The following is an 18,662-nucleotide window of genomic DNA, read 5'->3' on the forward strand; positions in this document are numbered from 1 at the left end:
TCCATGGAGACCGGTCTCTCAGTCTGCACACGTCACATGGTGTGTTACATGAGTGTGTCAGATGCCCTCCCGTCCTCTTACATGAACATGAACATGAACTTTAATGAACAACAACAACGACGTACTGTAACTGTGCAAGTAAATGTGGAAGAAAAAAAAACTAAAACAAAAGACTTCTGGGAAAATCTGCTCGAGGATTTGGGATTTAGAGGCAGGAATTTCAAGAATGTAAAAGTGTACTGTTGGGAAACTAAACGGAGCAGTTGTTTAACGCAGGTATAAAAGCTCATAAGAATGTTAGACTCAACTCAATCAAGAAATTATTATTTAGTCGTTTATTCTGTTATTTTGCAAATTTACAAAACAAAACATGGATCCATGGATCATGACCGAAAGGGTTTAGACCAGGTGTGTCAAACTCATTTTGGTCCAGGGGCCGTACTTTGATCTCAAACTCATGTCATATAAACCCCAAAAATAACAATAAGTTCAAATATTTGTGCAGAGAAACTCAAATCTATTACAGAAATCTTTTTAATTGATGAACTCTTTCTTTTACAAAATATTATAATCTTATGAACAACCTAAAACTTTAAGAAAAATGTAATTTCAACACAATGTTTTAAAATTAACTTGTAAGCAAATAGGAATAAGGGTAAAACTTAACTACACCTTACTTAGCCTTAATAAAGCATGAACAAAGACTTAATTAATAATGAACAAAGATTTTATTAACAATGATTCACTCTTAGTCAATGCTTAATAAAGCGTAATTCGTCTTCACTTTAGAAAAGCTCTCAAAAAGACTTAACTAACAGATAACAGCTGCCTGAATTATCATTGCTTTGCATTATTAGTAAATCATTCTCTCATAGTTTATTAATGATTAATAAATGCTCAAATGGTTTGTTCATGAGTAATTAAGTATGAAATAATTATGAGTAACTATTTACAGCACAGGCAAATTAAGTGCAAGTTCTAATTAAGGTAGTAATTAAGTAGTGATTAAGCGTGAATCATTATTAATTAAGTCTTTGTTCATGCTTTATTAAGGCAAAATAAGGTGTAGTTATTATAAAGTGTTACCGGAATAAGTCAATTTTTCTTGTAAAATCCTGCACTCGGCTCCACTTTTCTCATGTTGGACATTTTTCTGATGAGGGTGTCACGGTCAACAGTCAAAACGATCGTCCTTTAAGAGCGTTTGGAAAGAGACAAGTCTTCATTTGTGCTGCTCTGGTGGGAGGGGCCACGTACAGAGACGCTGGAGGCGCTGCTCTGCTCAGTGATGCAGAAAATTACCAATATTTTAATAGAAAATATAATTAAAATATTTTAGTAAACAATCAGCCGAGGGACAGATTAAAGCTCTTGGAGGGCCACATGTTTGACACCCCTGGTTTAGACTGAAGTAAAATAATATGATATTATTATGAGCCACAGTTCATAATATTGAATGAGGACACGTGAGGTTGAGTTGTTCACTGTGTGTAAATCTTTTGTTTCATATTTACTGATAGTCAGGAATTATTATTTAACCGATCGCTGCTGTTTGGTCGTGACGTATGTAATTCTCCGCTAACAGGGACAACTGGTATATTAAGTTTTTCCCAAATCCCATAGGAAGAAGGGCAATAACGTCTTTCCTCTTGATGAAATTCACCAAACATTGTCTTTGTTCCGACTTTAAATCCTCGTTCTCGGGAATCGTTGCCAACACAGAATGTCTGTCTCTTCTCTGATTGGCTGGTGCCTGAACTCGCACTTCTGGGGTTTTTGAGAACGGTCTGGTGTATTCTGATTCCTGACCTCGTCGCTGGAGAGAAATGAATTTGAGCAGAGGCACTAGGTGATCTAGGAAACTGGTAATTGGAAACTGATCCAATTTTGGGCCCTGAAAACCCTGGGGCCCCAGACAACAGACCCTTTTGCCATGAGAATGAAAAGAGGTACGGATTTTTTGTGTTTGTGGACGTAGAAAGTAATAATAATGACAAAATGTATCGTTTATGATCATATCAAAATAAAAGAACAACAAGAAAGTGACGTGAACGAACCAAATGAAAATGTAAAAATGTAAAATCATGTGTTATTTTATTTAAAAGCTTTATCCACTGTAAGGCCAGAAAGTGACAACATTCATTTCATCAACAATATAAAACATACACACTGTGGTTAAAGACACACTGTGTAACTTTTCTGGCTTATCTCCATGGAGTTTTACCCGGAATGTTCCGCAGTATGGCATTATCCATCCATCTATCATCTCCACAGAAGAAAGCAGTAATACACCAAAGTCATTTTCTTTCCAAATCTTCAATCTCTTAAATAACAAAAATATCCCGGAGCACAAACAAACATATAACATCTCCATGGAGACAATCAGAAAAGTTACACAGTGAAGCTTTAACCATTAAACAACAAATATTTATACAAAAACAAACTCCTTTGATTAGAAACGGCGACTTAATTTTACGGTTAATTATTTTTTACAAAGTCACGCTGGTCCTGATTTTAAAGTTTTAGACTAATCTAGAACTAAACCAGGTCTAAACCGGGTCTAATTCAGGTCTAATCTAGGACTAAACCAAGATTAAACCAGGTCTAAACCAGGTCTAATCTAGGTCTAATCTAGGACTAAACTAAAACTAAACCAGGTCTAATCTAGGTCTAATCTAGGACTAAACCAAGATTAAACCAGGTCTAAACCAGGTCTAATCTAGGTCTAATCTAGGACTAAACCAAGATTAAACCAGGTCTAAACCAGGTCTAATCTAGGTCTAATCTAGGACTAAACCAAAACTAAACCAGGTCTAATCTAGGTCTAATCCAGGTCTAATCTAGGACTGAACCAGGACTAAACCAGGTCTAAACCAGGACTAAACCAGGACTGAACCAGGACTAAACCAGGACTAAACTAGGTCTAATCCAGGTCTAATCTAGGTCTAATCTAGGACTAAACCAAAACTAAACCAGGTCTAATCTAGGTCTAATCCAGGTCTAATCTAGGACTGAACCAGGACTAAACCAGGTCTAAACCAGGACTGAACCAGGACTAAACCAGGACTAAACCAGGACTAAACTAGGTCTAATCCAGGTCTAATCTAGGTCTAATCTAGGACTAAACCAAAACTAAACCAGGTCTAATCTAGGTCTAATCCAGGTCTAATCTAGGACTGAACCAGGACTAAACCAGGTCTAAACCAGGACTAAACCAGGACTGAACCAGGACTAAACCAGGACTAAACCAGGTCTAATCGAGGTCTAATCTAGGACTGTTTACAAAGTCACGCTGGTCCTGATTTTAAAATTTTAGACAACTGTATAAACTGCTTAAAATCTCACTATCATCAGTGTTATTTTATTTTACTATTAAATATTAAATTTCTTACAATAAAAGTTCGTCTAAATGGGTCCAGCCATTTGTAATTTTTAGTTTTTCGTGATTAGTAAAACCGTACAAAACAACAGAGTGCACTTTAACCAGCAAGTACACGCAAAAAAACACGATTCCTTCATGGAAATTGGTGTTTTATGTTTATATTTTACTTTTATTTGATCCGTTTGGCCACGTCGAGATAGGCCCACTGGATCTCCCGTTCGTTGGGGCAGGTTTTGGTGAATTCTTCTCTCTGGTAGGCGCTGGTCAGGTAACGCCAAACTCCCGTCATCTCCGCCGGAATCTCGAAGTTACGGTATTTCTTCGCTACAACCTAAACAAAAAAAAACAAAGGAACAGTGTGGAATTTAAAGAAAAAGAATCTGTGTATCAGTCGTTCATTCGTTTTTCAAAATAAAACCAAAAATAAGAAAACAAAAAAACAACTTTTTTTTTTAATTATTTGTCTCCAAAATCAAAATTAAAAAAACAGATAATGATTTGTTTGAGACCGGGACTGAGACCGGGACTGAGACCGGGACTGAGACCGGGACTGAGACCGGGACTGAGACCGGGACTGAGACCAGGATGAGAGCGGGGCTTAGACCGAGACCAGACCAGGACCAGACCGGAACCAGAGCTGGACCAGACCGGGACCATACCAGGACTGAGACCGGGACCAGACCTGGACCAAACCGGGACTAAGACCGAGACTAGGCCGGGACCAGACTGGGACCAGACCAGGACTGAGACTCTGACTTAAACCGGGACTGACACTGGGACTGAGACCGGGACTGAGACTGGGACCAGACTTGGACCAGAGCGGGGCTTAGACCGAGACCAGACCAGGACCAGACCAGGACCAGACCGGGACCAGACCGGGACTGAGATCGGGATCAGACCCGGACCAGACTGGGACCAGACCAGGGCTGAGACCGGGACTGAGACTGGCACCAGACTTGGACCAGAGCGGGGCTTAGACCGAGACCAGATCAGGACCAGAAGGGGACCAGACCGGAACTGAGATCGGGATCAGACCCGGACCAGACTGGGACCAGACTGGGACTGAGACCGGGACTAGACTGGGACTAGACCGGAGGCTCAAAGCCCACAACAGGGCCGAAGCTCGAAGCTGAGGCTCGGACCCCGCGGAGGATCGGAGTCACAGCTCTGGCCCCGGTCTTGTCCCGGTCCTGGATCAGTCCTGGTTCAGTCCGTATGCAGTGCAAAAGTCCGGCATCGCAGTCACGGACGTCACGTAAACGGGAAACGGCCGTTATACATTTTTTCCATTCTGAATTTAAATACAAAATAGAAAACTGAAAAAACAAATCGACACTAAAACTTGTCACAACTTTTTTCTTAACTTTTCCTGGTTTAATAAAATTATTATTTTTTTCCTCATGTAGACTTGTTTGGTTTTAGTCCTTGTTCAATCCTGGTTTTGATATTGTGTGTGCAAAAGTCTTAAAAAGCAGATTTTAATATTTAAGCGTAATCTAAAAATATAACTTTGACTGTACCTTGAGTATGTGCAGTTTGGGCAGCAGGTTGCAGTCGGCCAGAGTCAGGTCATTCCCGTCTAAAAAGCTCCTGGTGGATTCTGGGACGTCTCCGGACTCGTCGGCGTTGATCTCGTCGGGTAAAGGGCTCCTCAGATACTCATCCAGACGACGCAAGGACTTCAGCAGGGCTTTCTCCAACGCTGGGGCACAAAAGAAGAAGAAAAAGGTGGAAATTAGAGCTTTTTATTTAGGGCAGGTGAGTAAAAAGGACATGAGAGGTTTTCATGTGTTTCTAATTCTACCTGAAGCACATCTCTGTGGCTAAAGAAGTCTGATTTACTTACGGTCGCTTACCTTCGTTAGTGTCTTTTCTTGGATTTTTGATGTAAGCGGAAAATTTGGCAAAAACATCAATCCCCGCTGTGTTGGACTCCGGATGTTTAGCCGCCAACCTGGGAAAACTGAAACGAAAAATCTTAAATATTGCTTATAAATGTGATAATTTGTGTTATTGTCGTACCTTGGCGGGCTGAGTTTTTCCTCTAAAAACTCTTCTATCTTGTTGACGTCGACTTTGACTTCTCCGTTGAAGGTCATGAACGGAGGGTTGGTGCCTGGAGCCAAGTCCTGCAGGTCTGCGGGCTTCCTGAAAACAACAAACCCACAATAACATGCAAGAAAAATATTACGTTATATATTTTAAGACCAGTTTATTGAGAAGAAATTATTATAGACACATCAAGAATCTTGGACTTCTGGTCATTGCGCATTGCAAACTGGGAAGGGTTTTCCGAAAAAGTGAACATCAAACCTCCATGTTTGTTTTCCCAGTGGGATGTGTCTATTGTCAAAGTTGATCTTTTCACGTCTTTTGAACCATATCACTTTTGTTTCTGGTTCTGATATTGTCATATTTTAGTTTTGGGATTCGGACATTGTAATTGTGTGGTTGTTGGATCCTGACAGCGGAAAACAGCTCGAGAAATTTGTTTGTGAACTGTAAACCTCCGTTCAAACTGTTTTTCTTCCCAACAGAACTGAAAAATAGTGAAAGGTGAAGGCGATGGGCAGGACTGATCCACAGGAAGGATGAAAAAGGAAACATTTTACTGCCTAAATCATCCCGAGTTTGTATGTGGAGCGCCAACAAAGCAAAACGTCGATCCCTCGCTCAACCTCAGGTACGAATTTAAAAAGTCAACGCCAAAGCGAAAGGCACCAACTGTTCGCCAAGAAACACCTTCCACTGCAAAGAGACCAAGACGTGATGTTGCTGTAAAACCACAAGAACAAGAAAGTGCAGCTCAGTCTGTTTGTCTTCTGCCCGTCTCCATTAACAAACAGGATCCCGCTTTGTTGTCGCTCCACATACAAAATGTTCACTACAAACTCGAGATGATTTAGGCAGTCAAAATTTACCTTTTTCTTTCACTATTTTTCAATTCCGTTGGGAAGAGAAACAGTTTGAACGGAGATTTGCAGTCACACACATCTGATTCACTTTTGCATTTATGGAGTTCACAAACAAATTTCTTGAGCCGTTTTCCGCTGTTAGGATCCAACAACCACACAATTAACGATGTCCAAATCCCAGAACTAAAATATGACATATCCGAACCAGAAACCAAAGTGATATGGTTCAAAAGACTTGAAAAGATCAACTTTGTCAATAGACGCATCCCACTGGAAAAACAAACATGGCGGTTTGATGCTCATTTTTTCGGAAAATCCTTCCCAGCGTGAATTGTGCAATGACTGGAAGTCCGAGATTCTTGATGCGTGTATTATTAGTATCTTGATGCAGAGAACCCTATTAGATTATTTTAAGTATAAAACATGAAATCCCAATGTTATGGATTAACTTCTTAGGTTCTTTTTAAAGACAATGCCGTAAAGTGTATTTACCTTGACATGTTTCGGCTGCTAGCTGCAAGCCATCTTCAGAACTGTCACCGGTGTTGGTGGTGACGTGTCGTATATCACCTGTTGTTACTTCCTGTAGGCGTGGTCAGCCTGATGGACCTGGCAGGTCGCTCAGACTGACCACGCCTCCTGAAGATGGCTTGCAGCTAGCAGCCGAAACATGTCAAGGTAAATACACTTTACTGCATTGTCTTTAAAAAGAACCTAAGAAGTTAAAGTATATAAGAAGACATAATGAACATCATTGGCCCAATGTTATGGAGTTCAAAAATAGACTCCAAGAAAATAATATAGAACCACTATATAACTTTTCACCACCTGCCCTTTTGTTTCCAAGGAGATGACATTATGAGATGCTATTATTACCTGAAATGTTTCACAGTTTAACTTTAAACTTATGTATTAATGATGTTCAGTTACAGTTTTCTTTCCCCTTGCAAACAACAACACAGGTGCAGATATTTATAGTTAATGCTATACTGTGGAACATTCCAAGCCAAGCAATAGCATCTCCATAAACACAAGATGGTCGCGACCCTCCGAGAGAAAAGTTACATAGTGCATCATGACACAGTCTTTGGGAAACAATGCTCTGGGGGGATTTAAAACGGATTTATAATCTGCACTGATCTCATTTGCTGTAAAGATCAGCAGCCACATGAAAAACAACACAACCCGAATAATGATGGAAGTGAACACGGCAACTTCCGGAACAAAGTGGATAAAGAATAGTAAAGAAAAAATACCTAACAACGTACTTAACACATTTGCACATTAGTCAGACATTTAAATAGTAAAGTGTAAATAAATAAGTATAAAAAAATAAAAGTACCGTTTGAGGTCGACGGTGGTGACGTTGAAGATGACTCCCTTTAACCACAGGATCATGAAGAGTCTCTGAGAGAAAGGACAGTTCCCGATGCTCTCGCCATCACTGCCCGCCTAAACACAACACACACAAATATAAGATTACCAGAGAAAAACATCTAGAGTCATCTTTAAAGAACTTTAGCAACAAGTATACAACCACAACACTGTTATTTTGTGCTGAAAATTACATTCAAGTATCAAGCACTTACTATTACTCCTTTTGTTATAAGATGTTGCGTAACAGTTTCCTGAATAATGCTTTCGTCACTTTGCTTTAAAAATAAAAGAATCAGTTTTTACATTTTTATGGCCAAAGCCAGAAGACTGACGAGGTAAAATAACTTACATTTTTTGTTCAGATTAATACAATATTCTAGATTCGCAGTACTCAAGACCGGTCTTGGTCTCGAGACCATGTTTTTACTGTCTTGGTCTCTTCTCGGATTCAACAGTGTTTGGATTTGGACTTGTCTCAGTCTTGAAGGCATTTGGACTCGGTCTTGTCTCGGTCTTGAAGGCGTTTGGACTCAGTCTTGTCTTGGTCTTGAAGGCGTTTGGACTCGATCTTGTCTCGGTCTTGAAAGCGCTTGGACTCTGTTTTGTCTCGGTCTTGAAGGCACTTGGACTCGGTCTTGTCTTGGTCTTGAAGGCGTTTGGACTCGGTCTTGTCTTGGTCTTGAAGGCGTTTGGACTCGGTCTTGTCTTGGTCTTGAAGGCACTTGGACTCCGTCTTGTCTCTGTCTTGAAGGCGTTTGGACTCGGTCTTGTCTCGGTCTTGAAAGCGCTTGGACTCGGTCTTGTCTTGGTCTTGAAGGTGTTTGGACTCGTTCTTGTCTTGGTCTTGAAGGCACTTGGACTCCGTCTTGTCTCTGTCTTGAAAGCGCTTGGACTCAGTCTTGTCTTGGTCTTGAAGGCGTTTGGACTCGGTCTTGTCTCGGTCTTGAAAGCGCTTGGACTCAGTTTTGTCTCTGTCTTGAAGGCGCTTGGACTCGGTCTTGTCTCGGTCTTGAAGGTGTTTGGACTCGGTCTTGTCTTGGTCTTGAAGGCGTTTGGACGCGGTCTTGTCTTGGTCTTGAAGGCGTTTGGACTCGGTCTTGTCTTGGTCTTGAAGGCGTTTGGAATCAGTCTTGTCTTGTCTCAAGGTCTGACTCTTGACAAGTGATAAAATGGAGGTATATTTATAAAAACATTGACATACATGTTCCAAAATAACTCTAAAATACAAATAAATATCGAAAATTACAAAGACGGTCTCGATTTGGTCTCGATGGGCCGTGGTCTCGGTCTTTAAAAGTCTTGCTTTTGTCTCGGTCTCGACCCTCAGAGGTCTTGGTCTTGATTAAAGTGGTCTTGACAACAACACTACAATATTCAGAGGAGATGTCTTCTGAAAGTTGTGAAAAGCAGTAAATAATTAGGAATTTATGGTAAAAGAATAACTTTGGATCACAGCATATATTTTAAAATACTTCTGTTTTTCATGATTTTAAGACTGTAAAAACAGGCACAGAGTCTTTAATTTCATGTATTTTAAAGACAAGAGACACGTTATTACAAGAGAAAACGTTTACAAGTGAAGCAACAAGTCATGAGAAGTTTGCCAAAATTCTGAAACAACAAAACCACAAAAAAAATCGATAAAGAGAAAACTGGGCATTTCTTACCTTTATAAACAACTCTATTTTTGGTAAATCCAGTTTTTGAACGGCTGATTCGTACCAAGACATTTTCAGCAGTCGTCCAGTTTATCTTTTATCCTTTACATGAAATAATTTAATCTTAAACGCCTTAAATTTTCAGAAAAATAATCCTAAAATGTGAATCTCTGGGGCAGATTCCTCACAGTTGAAGCCTGTCCTCTGGGTTGGAGTTGGTATGTTCTCTCTCCTTCAGACAATGGGGGTTTTGTCGTAGAAATACTGTGGAAAAATGGTTTTATAATCGACAACTACGGACGGAGAGAAAGACGGAAATCTAGATGAGATAAGATTAATTTAAAGCAAACTTTTAGACTTGTAAATTGGGTTAAGAGATGAATAAAAAATGATACGATTAATCCAAATGAAGTTAATGCAAATACAAACTAATAATCAGAACTAAACCAGGTCTAAATCAGGACTAAACTAGGACTAAACCAGGACTAAACTAGGACTAAACCAGGACTAAACTAGAACTAAACTTTGACTAAACCAGGACTTGGAATAAACCAGCAGGAAGGACTAAACCAGGACTAAATGACATCTAAACTAGGACTAAACTAAAACTAAACCAGGATTAAACAAGGACTAAACCAAGACTATACCAGGACTAAACCATAAATTAAAACCATGACTAAACTAGGACTAGAACCAGGACTGAACCAGAATTAAACCAGGATTAAAACAGGACTAAACCAGGACTGAACCAGGACTATACCAGGACTAAACAATAAGTAAAACCAGGACTAAACCAAGACCTAACCAGGACTGCAAAAACTGAACTAATTGTAAACCAGGACTGAACCTGGTCTAAACTAGGACTAAATCAGGATTAATCAAGGACTAAACCAGGACTAAACCAGAAATTATTTAGGACCAAGTCATGATTAATCAAGGACTGAACCAGAACTAAACCAGGACTAAACCAAGACTAAACCATGAACACAAAAAACTGAACCAGGAATGAACCAGGTCTAAACTAGGACTAAATCAGGATTATTCAAGGACTAAACCAGGACTAAACCAGAAATTATTTAGGACCAAGTCATGATTAATCAAGGACTGAACCAGAACTAAACCAGGACTAAATCAAGACTAAACCATGAACACAAAAAACTGAACCAGGAATGAACCAGGTCTAAACTAGGATTAAATCAGGATTATTCAAGGACTAAACCAGGACTAAACCAGAAATTATTTAGGACCAAGTCATGATTAATCAAGGACTGAACCAGAACTAAACCAGGACTAAATCAAGACTAAACCATGAACACAAAAAACTGAACCAGGAATGAACCAGGTCTAAACTAGGACTAAATCAGGATTAATCAAGGATTGAACCAGAACTGAACCAGGACTAAACCAAGACTAAACAGGGACTGAACCAGGACTAAACCAAGACTAAACCAAGACTAAATTAGGACAAATTGGAACTAAACCATGACCTAACCATGACTGCACTCGGATTAAACCTGATCTAAACCAGAACTGAACCAGGACTGAACCGGGACCGAGAGCGCAGACAGAGAGGTCTCTTTGTTTCGTGTGCGTGGGCGTTTGTGGCATGTCTCAGCTTCATATCAGTGTGAACGTGAACACAGAATGTAACTGAGATGTACAGAGATTTTATTCCAACGGTCCCACACATGAACAGCTCTGCAGACCACATCTCCACCACGATCTGTGATACACGTCTGAGATATTACAGTTTAGCTTTGTCTCCATGGAGATGTTATTGCTTTGCCTGCAAGTACGGCATTAAACATGTCTATATCTATGTCAACAACCCACCTTACAATAAGAACGCATATTTCTCAGTGTATTTGTTAGACATAATAAAAACCTGTCTGTCATTACTCTTTGGAAAGGGTAATGTCAGACAGAACAAAATCACAGATAGAAGCGGTTAAATGAGTTTCCTCCGGGTAACGCTCCCTTAGAGATAGGGTGAGGAGCAGCTGAGGCGAGGGCATCTGTTCCAATGCCTCCTGGACGCCTCCCCGGGAAGGTGTTTGGGGCGCATCCCTCCGAGAGGACCCGGGATACACTGGAAGGACTATGGCCCCATCCACATTAGTACGTATTCGAGTCGTTTTTGTTGCGGATGCAGTGTTGGTCCACACTAATCTGATCTGGTGCCGCCAGCTCCCACAAATTCACCTGAGTACAGAAGATCTGATCCCTCACTGTGTTGACGCCTGAATGTGCTGATACGCTGATGTAGGTCTATGCCACAGGTGTCAAACATACGGCCCGGGGGCCAGATGCGGCCCTCCAAGACCTTTAATCTGGCCCTCAGCTGATTTTCTACTAAAATACTTTAATTATATTTTCTATTAAAATCTTGTTAATTTTCTGTGGTGTTTATCACAGCAGCGTCTCCAGCGTCTCTGTACGTGGCCCCTCCCACCAGAGCAGCACAAATGAAGACTTGTCTCTTTCCAAACGCTCTTAAAGGACGATCGTTTTGACTGTTGACCGTGACACCCTCATCAGAAAAATGTCCAACATGAGAAAAGTGGAGCCAAGTGCAGAATTTTACAAGAAAAATGGACTTATTCCTATTTACATACAAGTTCATGTTAAAACTTTGTGTTGAAACTGCATCTTTTCTCAAGTTTCAGGTTGTTCATAATATTATAATATTTTGTAAAAGAAAGAGTTCATCAATTAAAAAAGATTTCTGTAATAGATTTGTGTTTCTCTGCACAAATATTTGAACTTATTGTTATTTTTGGGGTTTATATGACATGAGTTTTCTGATCCGGCCCCTTTGGGATCAAAGTCGGTTGGATACGGCCCCCGGACCAAAATGAGTTTGACACCCCTGTTCTGTGCGCTGTGAAGTAATTCACCGCCAAAACGCTAAGAGGCTAAAATATATGTCCATTCATACATAAGGCCTATGTGTACGACCTGCAGACGTATAATCTCTGAAAAGTTTAACATGAACCATCTCCAACGCGACAGAAGCACAGAACAGACTCACCATCAGCAGAACACCCCTCTGTCACAGAAAGAACACTCATATTCCACTGAGTTGTGTCCTTTAGTCCAACAGAAGCTGAACCACATCAGTGCACAAGGAGCGAGCTGTTTTTTTTGAGCACTGAGTTTATGCAAATGAGCCATGCGGTTTTAAGTTTAATTTCTGTAAAATGTAAACAAATATGCTCAAAGCTGTGTGGATGGGGAAGGTGTGCGGACATAGAAACGACGTGTCTGGACGCAAACTGTTTCTGATACGATGATACGGTGATTTGTTTCAGTGTAAACGTAACCTGTGTGTCTGGGCTGGAGGAAGTGTCTGGGGTGAAGGAAGTCTGGGAAGGTAATTGTTGACTATTTAATACCTGCAATAATCCCAGAAGCATAAATCTAAATATATAATTGACCTATACAAACTCTAGTGACGTAACATATTTGAATGAGTTTTCCATGTAGAGTCTAAACAGTCCTAATCAGATTAACTGTTAATTCTGTCAGATTAACCACAACAAACTCACTCTGTTTACTGGCCTATAAGATCAGGAACATTCATCTCAAATGTGAAGTTTAACCCTTACATGCTGTTCATTTCTTTAGCTTTCACAGTATGGTCCACGTCAAATTTGACCCAGACCAAGAATTCATTTACAGTAAGTGTCTATACCAAATAAATCGACTGTCCCACATGAATAAATATATATAATATTTAAATATAATGTTTGAGAGAAGTTTTACAATACTTGTTTTTTGAGAAAAACATCTGCTATCACACAGTATCATGTCCTGTTTTACAAAACAAATAAAAACATAAAAGCCAATATGATGATGATATTTATTGCATTTGAAAATGACATGAATATTCTGGAACTGCTGGAATTTATAATATAACCAGTTTTATCACTGCAGCCCTTATGCTTATTTCAAACTAGTCAATGCATTCAAAGCAGTGGTATATAAAAGTAAAACATTTTAAAATATTTAATTTTTGTGTATCTCAGTAAAATTTAGGAAAAGTCATCAAATTTCAGGATCAAAGAATGATGGTTAGTGTATTTTTACTACTGTTGAACGTCAAAACGGGTCAAATTTAACCCGAATAATATGTAAGGGTTAATCGGGAGTTACTAGATAGAGAGAGAGAGACAGAAGTGCATAAAAACACAGAGGAAGTGTCTTGCCCAAGGACACAACAGCAGCATTCTGTCTTTTCAAAGCAGTCTTTCACATTTTATTTAAGATGTTATTCATGAATTCACCCATTTCTTTCCTTTATGGCCTGGATTTTTTTAGGTAACGTGTAACTTTCTAGAGGTGGCGTCTGCACAATTCTATTTAAAAAGAAAGTTAAAGCCATATTTAGAGACATTCTCCTTGGAGATAGATACATTTGATCAGATATTGTAGAAGATTATAGTCAAAGGAACAACATTTTCATGGAAACAAGCAGGAGAACGTCCTTCTCTAGGCCAAGTAAGAGTCAGGTTTGTAGAGATACAAGCCTGCTGCAATTTTTGGCTCAAAGGTTATAAAGTTGTAAACACAGTTACCAAATGTTTAGTTTTTATAACTTTTCCCTGCCCTCCTCACTCAGTCTAATCTCTCCATAAAGATTCCATTGTGCTCTGCTGTTACACATTATGAACACATTTTTGTACAAACTAATCTCCTTTGTCGCCCTGATCCCTTTTGTTCAGGAATCAGCTCAAAGTGACCCTCATATTCCCGTAATAAACTCAGTCGTACCTGCTCACAATGGGAACATACAACACAAAATGAAAAGAGTTAAATAACATTAAAATACATAATTACACAAAAGCTGCCAATCTTTTCTCTCACTCGTTTGTCCACAAGCACCGTTGGGCAAGTGACTTTAAAACTGTAATGTGTTATTTATTATTTGTTATTGTCATTTTAAAGTAATTTGTTACATTACAATATTACTGCGTTTAAAATGTAAAATATTACACGACTATTGTATTACTTTAAGTTACTCTAAGATGCTGAACTTTTACGCCGTATATGGACTGAACCAAGACCAAACCAAAACTGAACCAGAACTGAACCAGGACTAAACCAGAACTAAACCAGGATTAAACCAGACTGAACCAGGACTAAACCAGAACTAAACCAGGATTAAACCAGACTGAACCAGGACTAAACCAGAACTAAACCACAACTAAACCAGAACAGAACCAGGACTAACCAGGTCTAAACCAGAACTAAACCAGGTCTAAACCAGAACTGACTCAGGTCTAAACCAGGTCTAAACCAGGTCTAAACCAGGACTAATCTTGGACTAGAACTTGGAATCGAGGACCACCCCTGAGAGAACCCCAAGTAACTAGGTCTAAACTAGGTCTAAACCAAAGCTGAACCAGGACTAACCAGGACTAAACCAGAACTGAACCAGGACTAAACCAGAACTGAACCAGGACTAAACCAGAACTGAACCAGGACTAAACCAGAACTGAACCAGGACTAAACCAGACTGAACCAGGACTAAACCAGAAACTAAACCAGGACTAAACCAGAAACTAAACCAGGACTAAACCAGGACTGAACCAGGACTAAACCAGGACTAAACCAGGGACTAAACCAGAACTAAACCAGGACTAAACCAGAACTGAACCAGGACTAAACCAGGACTAAACCAAGACTGAACCAGGACTAAACCAGGACTGAACCAGGACTAAACCAGGACTAAACCAGGACTGAACCAGGACTAAACCAGGACTGAACCAGGACTAAACCAGGACTGAACCAGGACTAAACCAGAACTAAACCAGGACTGAACTAAACCAGACTAAACCAGAACTAAACCAGGACTGAACCAGGACTAAACCAGGACTAAACCAGGACTAAACCAGGAACCAGGACTTAAACCAGGACTGAATCAGGACAGGACTGAATCAGGACTACCAGCTCCAGATTAGTCTCCCTCAGTGTAAGTAATTGGATTAAGGATCTATCACAGGTCGTCTGGTCACAACACACAACAACATTCACTCTCATAATATGGAAAGTTTAGTTACCATAACAACGATCAATCTATCTATACAATACATGCATCCCGAATTTCAGACTTCAGGTCATCGCGCAATGCACACTGGGAAGGATCCTCTGAAAAAGTGAACATCAAACCGCCATGTTTGTTTTCCCAGTGGGATGTGTCTATTGTCAAAGTCGATCTTTTCAAGTCTTTTGAACCACATCACTTTTGTTTCCGGTTCTGATATTGTCATATTTTAGTTTTGGGATTCAGACATCGTAATTGTGTGGTTGTTGGATGCATTAACAGCAGAAAACGGGGTTTGTGAAGTCCATAAATGCAAAAGGGAATCAGATCTGTGTGACTGCAAACCTCCGTTCAAACTGTGGCGAGGAGAAATTCAGTTTGTCGACTGGAAAAAGTTAGTTTGGTTGAAGACGTTTCGCAGCTCATCCAAGCTGCTTCTTCAGTTCTGGTCAGACGCTGGTGGACACTTCCTTATATCTGTCTGCAAGGAGGAGCTAACTACACTGAAACTACTGTGAAACTAACACACCTACTTGTTTACATTTTCTGTTAGTTCGGCCTATTGACCTGTACAGGGTGTGGGGTCTAATTAACATAACAATTCATGGCCATAATGGAGCTTCCACACTTCTGGACCTGACCTGGCTACACCTGTTGTTCTCTTGTTTGTTTTGAATTAGGTTTGAGGATGAAGTTGTAAATAGGAGATAGATGGATAGAGGATAGATAGTGGAGATCTGCTGTACATCTCCACTTAAAAGCCACGGGCCACTCTTTTGAGGACAGTGAGGAACAGATTTTAGCCAGAGAAAAGAACTGGTTTGAGAGGGGAGTGAAAGAAGCCGTTTTTGTTAAGAAAGAGAATCCTTCCCTAAACAGAAATGGAGGCCTCAGACACCATCTATCTCCTTTCTTTTCAACTTTTCAAAGTAACGTTTTTGGATCCTCAACATTCCGTGACTTAGAGTAAGATGATGGAGTCATGTCAAAACTATTACATGCAAAACCTACTTCAAAATAAGACGAGTTATCTCACGACAGACAAACGCAATGCAACTGTCAACACAAACAAGCAGCCCCACTGATTTTTTGCCCACCAGCCACTGCGCATGTGCGGAAAAGCCGGATGTAAACAAAAACAACATTTTCTCGTATAAAGGATTACTCAAAGGTGTGAATGAAACAAAACACAACTCTAGGTTTGTTTTTGAGGAGGTAACAACATTATAACATGGCTAAAAGCTCACAAGACCTTTAATATCTTGTCATACCTTGACATAAAGAGAGATGGTGTAGTCTTGATCTTTGGACGTTGAACCATCTCGCTTCATCGGTAACAGCGGAGTGTCCACTTTTCTGGTGTGGGAGATCAGTTTGATTTCCCCTTTCCTGTCGTCCCCAAACAGCTCCTTCTGCGGCACGTACGATCGTCCATCTTCAAACAAAACCACCCGCTTCTTCTTCACGTTTGGGTCACGTTTTCTCTGCAAAGATTCGTCCTTTATCACCGATTTCAATTCTTGGATCCAGGCGTCTTGACTTGGCGGACGTTTCTCCTCCGTTTTGTCCCATAGGTCCTTCTTGACAGATTTTAACTCTTTTTTCCAATCTTTACTTTCGATATTCTCCTCCTCGTTTGGCTGAACAACTTTAATCCATTCGTTATCTTTTCTTCTCGCTGACAGTTTCTTCGCCTCCCCTCTTACCGGTTGGGGTTCGATCGCCAAACCGCCGTTCTCCATTGCTTGTTTCAGTTCTTTCACTTTTCCTTCCGAAATTTCAACTTCAACTGAGTTTTTAACCTCCTCTTGCGTGATTTCGTCAGTTTTATCTTGTCCGCTATTTTCGATTTTCTTCAATTTTGTCAACAACATCATCCAAAACAGTCACAGGTTCGTTTTCTATGACGTCTTCTGAAGCATTTTGAACCAAAGTTGCATCCACTGGAACTTCTAATTGCACTTCTTGGCGTATTTCAACCACCGATGTTGCAATTTCTTCAACTTCTTCACCAGTTTCTTGCTTACAAACTTCGTCGATCTTTTTGCATGCATTTAAACCTTCATTTTCTTGTGTTATATCTTCTTCCATTGGTTTTTCTTCTTCTGAAGTTGCCTGGAGATCCGTATCGCGGGCTCCTTCTCGATCTCCTTGCCCCATTAACTTAATATCACCACCTGTTTCATCTGTCACCGTCGCTTCTGTCACCTCTGGAGCTTTTCGTTCATCCTGGCTTAGGTTTAACTCTACCAACATGGCGTCCTCAACTGCCCCTGTGGTACTTTCACCTTTTGGAGCGTCAACAAAGTCTAGTTCTTCAGCATTTTTCACTAATTCCTCAAGCTTTGTCAAATTATCGTCTTCTCCGTGCTTTGTATCTAAATCCTGATTTTCTTGAACGCTCTCCTCGATGTTTTCAACGATTTCTTCTGTTAAGTCTTGGCAAGTTTGATCCAAATTTTCTGACCCTACCAAGATGGCTTCCTCAACTACCCCCTGAATACTTTCCACATTTGAATCTAAGTTCATTTCTTCATCTTTTTTGACGGCTTCTTCTTGCGTTGTGAAATTATCGTCCTCTCCACATTTTGTATCTAAATCTTGGTTATTTTGAAAACCCGTCTCGATGTTTTCAACTATTTCTTCTGGTAAGTCTTGGCAAGGTTGATCCATATTTTCTGACCCTACCAAGATGACTTCCTCAACTACCTCCTGAATACTTTCGACATCTAAGTTTATTTCTTTATCTTCTTCCGCTGTCAAATTATCGTCCTCTCCATGTTTTGTATCTAAATCTTGGTTATTTTGAAAACCCGTCTCGATGTTTTCAACTATTTCTACTGGTTGTCCCAAATCTTTTTGCTCAGATTCACAAGTTTCAACAATATTTGCTTCTTTCGCGTCTTCAATCTCGTCAAAATTTTCCGATTCTTCAGCTAACTTCGTTGTTTGGGGTAGGTTGGTCTGGTATACTTTCCGACGGCGAAGCTTCCTGGCAAATTTCGCAAATATTTTCTTGCTTCTCGACATTTTCTTCAACAAAATCCAGCACTTTGAATCGTCATTTTCCTCGACGTGACCACTTTGCGACTGTGAAATTTCTTGACACGTTTCAGCTTCGGTTTGTTCGTTGTTTTGCGTTGCTGCTTCTTCTTCAACTGTGTTTGCATCTTCGCTCACATCTTTCTCGGCGATATCATTTTCAGACAACGGCGTGCTTACGTTTTGTTCAGATACAGGATTTTCTGACATTTCTATCTCACCGTTGCTCGTCAAGAATTGTC

The 18,662-nt window shown here is 40.1% G+C and overlaps 1 protein-coding gene across 2 annotated transcripts; it reads right to left on the reverse strand.

Moving 5' to 3' along the window:
* Window positions 1–3,551: 3,551 nt before the first annotated feature.
* On the reverse strand, window positions 3,552–16,716 carry LOC110156604 (chloride intracellular channel protein 4). 2 transcript variants are annotated; one of them, XM_055164396.1, is made up of 6 exons: window positions 16,650–16,716; window positions 7,640–7,749; window positions 5,405–5,530; window positions 5,239–5,345; window positions 4,903–5,084; window positions 3,552–3,713 (listed from the first exon to the last, which is right to left on the reverse strand). In XM_055164396.1, the coding sequence occupies exons 1-6, from the start codon at window positions 16,707–16,709 to the stop codon at window positions 3,552–3,554; spliced, it is 747 nt and encodes a 248-aa protein (XP_055020371.1). In that variant the 5' UTR covers window positions 16,710–16,716. The 2 variants fall into 2 exon arrangements, with proteins under 2 accessions (XP_055020371.1, XP_020776464.1); XM_020920805.2 differs by lacking the exon at window positions 16,650–16,716 and adding an exon at window positions 9,342–9,454.
* Between the last annotated feature and the right edge of the window lie 1,946 nt (window positions 16,717–18,662).

Source organism: Boleophthalmus pectinirostris, unplaced genomic scaffold (genome assembly GCF_026225935.1).
Source record: "Boleophthalmus pectinirostris isolate CB_2022bp ecotype Guang Dong unplaced genomic scaffold, ASM2622593v1 HiC_scaffold_11, whole genome shotgun sequence".
NCBI lineage: Eukaryota > Metazoa > Chordata > Actinopteri > Gobiiformes > Gobiidae > Boleophthalmus > Boleophthalmus pectinirostris.

Bases quoted from the DNA above. Each gene is read 5' to 3' on its own strand.
- LOC110156604 (XM_020920805.2), bottom strand. From the start codon at position 9,404: ATGTCTTGGTACGAATCAGCCGTTCAAAAACTGGATTTACCAAAAATA. The intron at 7,750-9,341 runs GTAAGAAATGCC...TGTTGTGTTTAG, and splicing joins AAATAGAGTTGTTTATAAAG to GCGGGCAGTGATGGCGAGAG. The intron at 3,714-4,902 runs GTACAGTCAAAG...TTTTTTGTTTAG, and splicing joins CCAAACTGCACATACTCAAG to GTTGTAGCGAAGAAATACCG.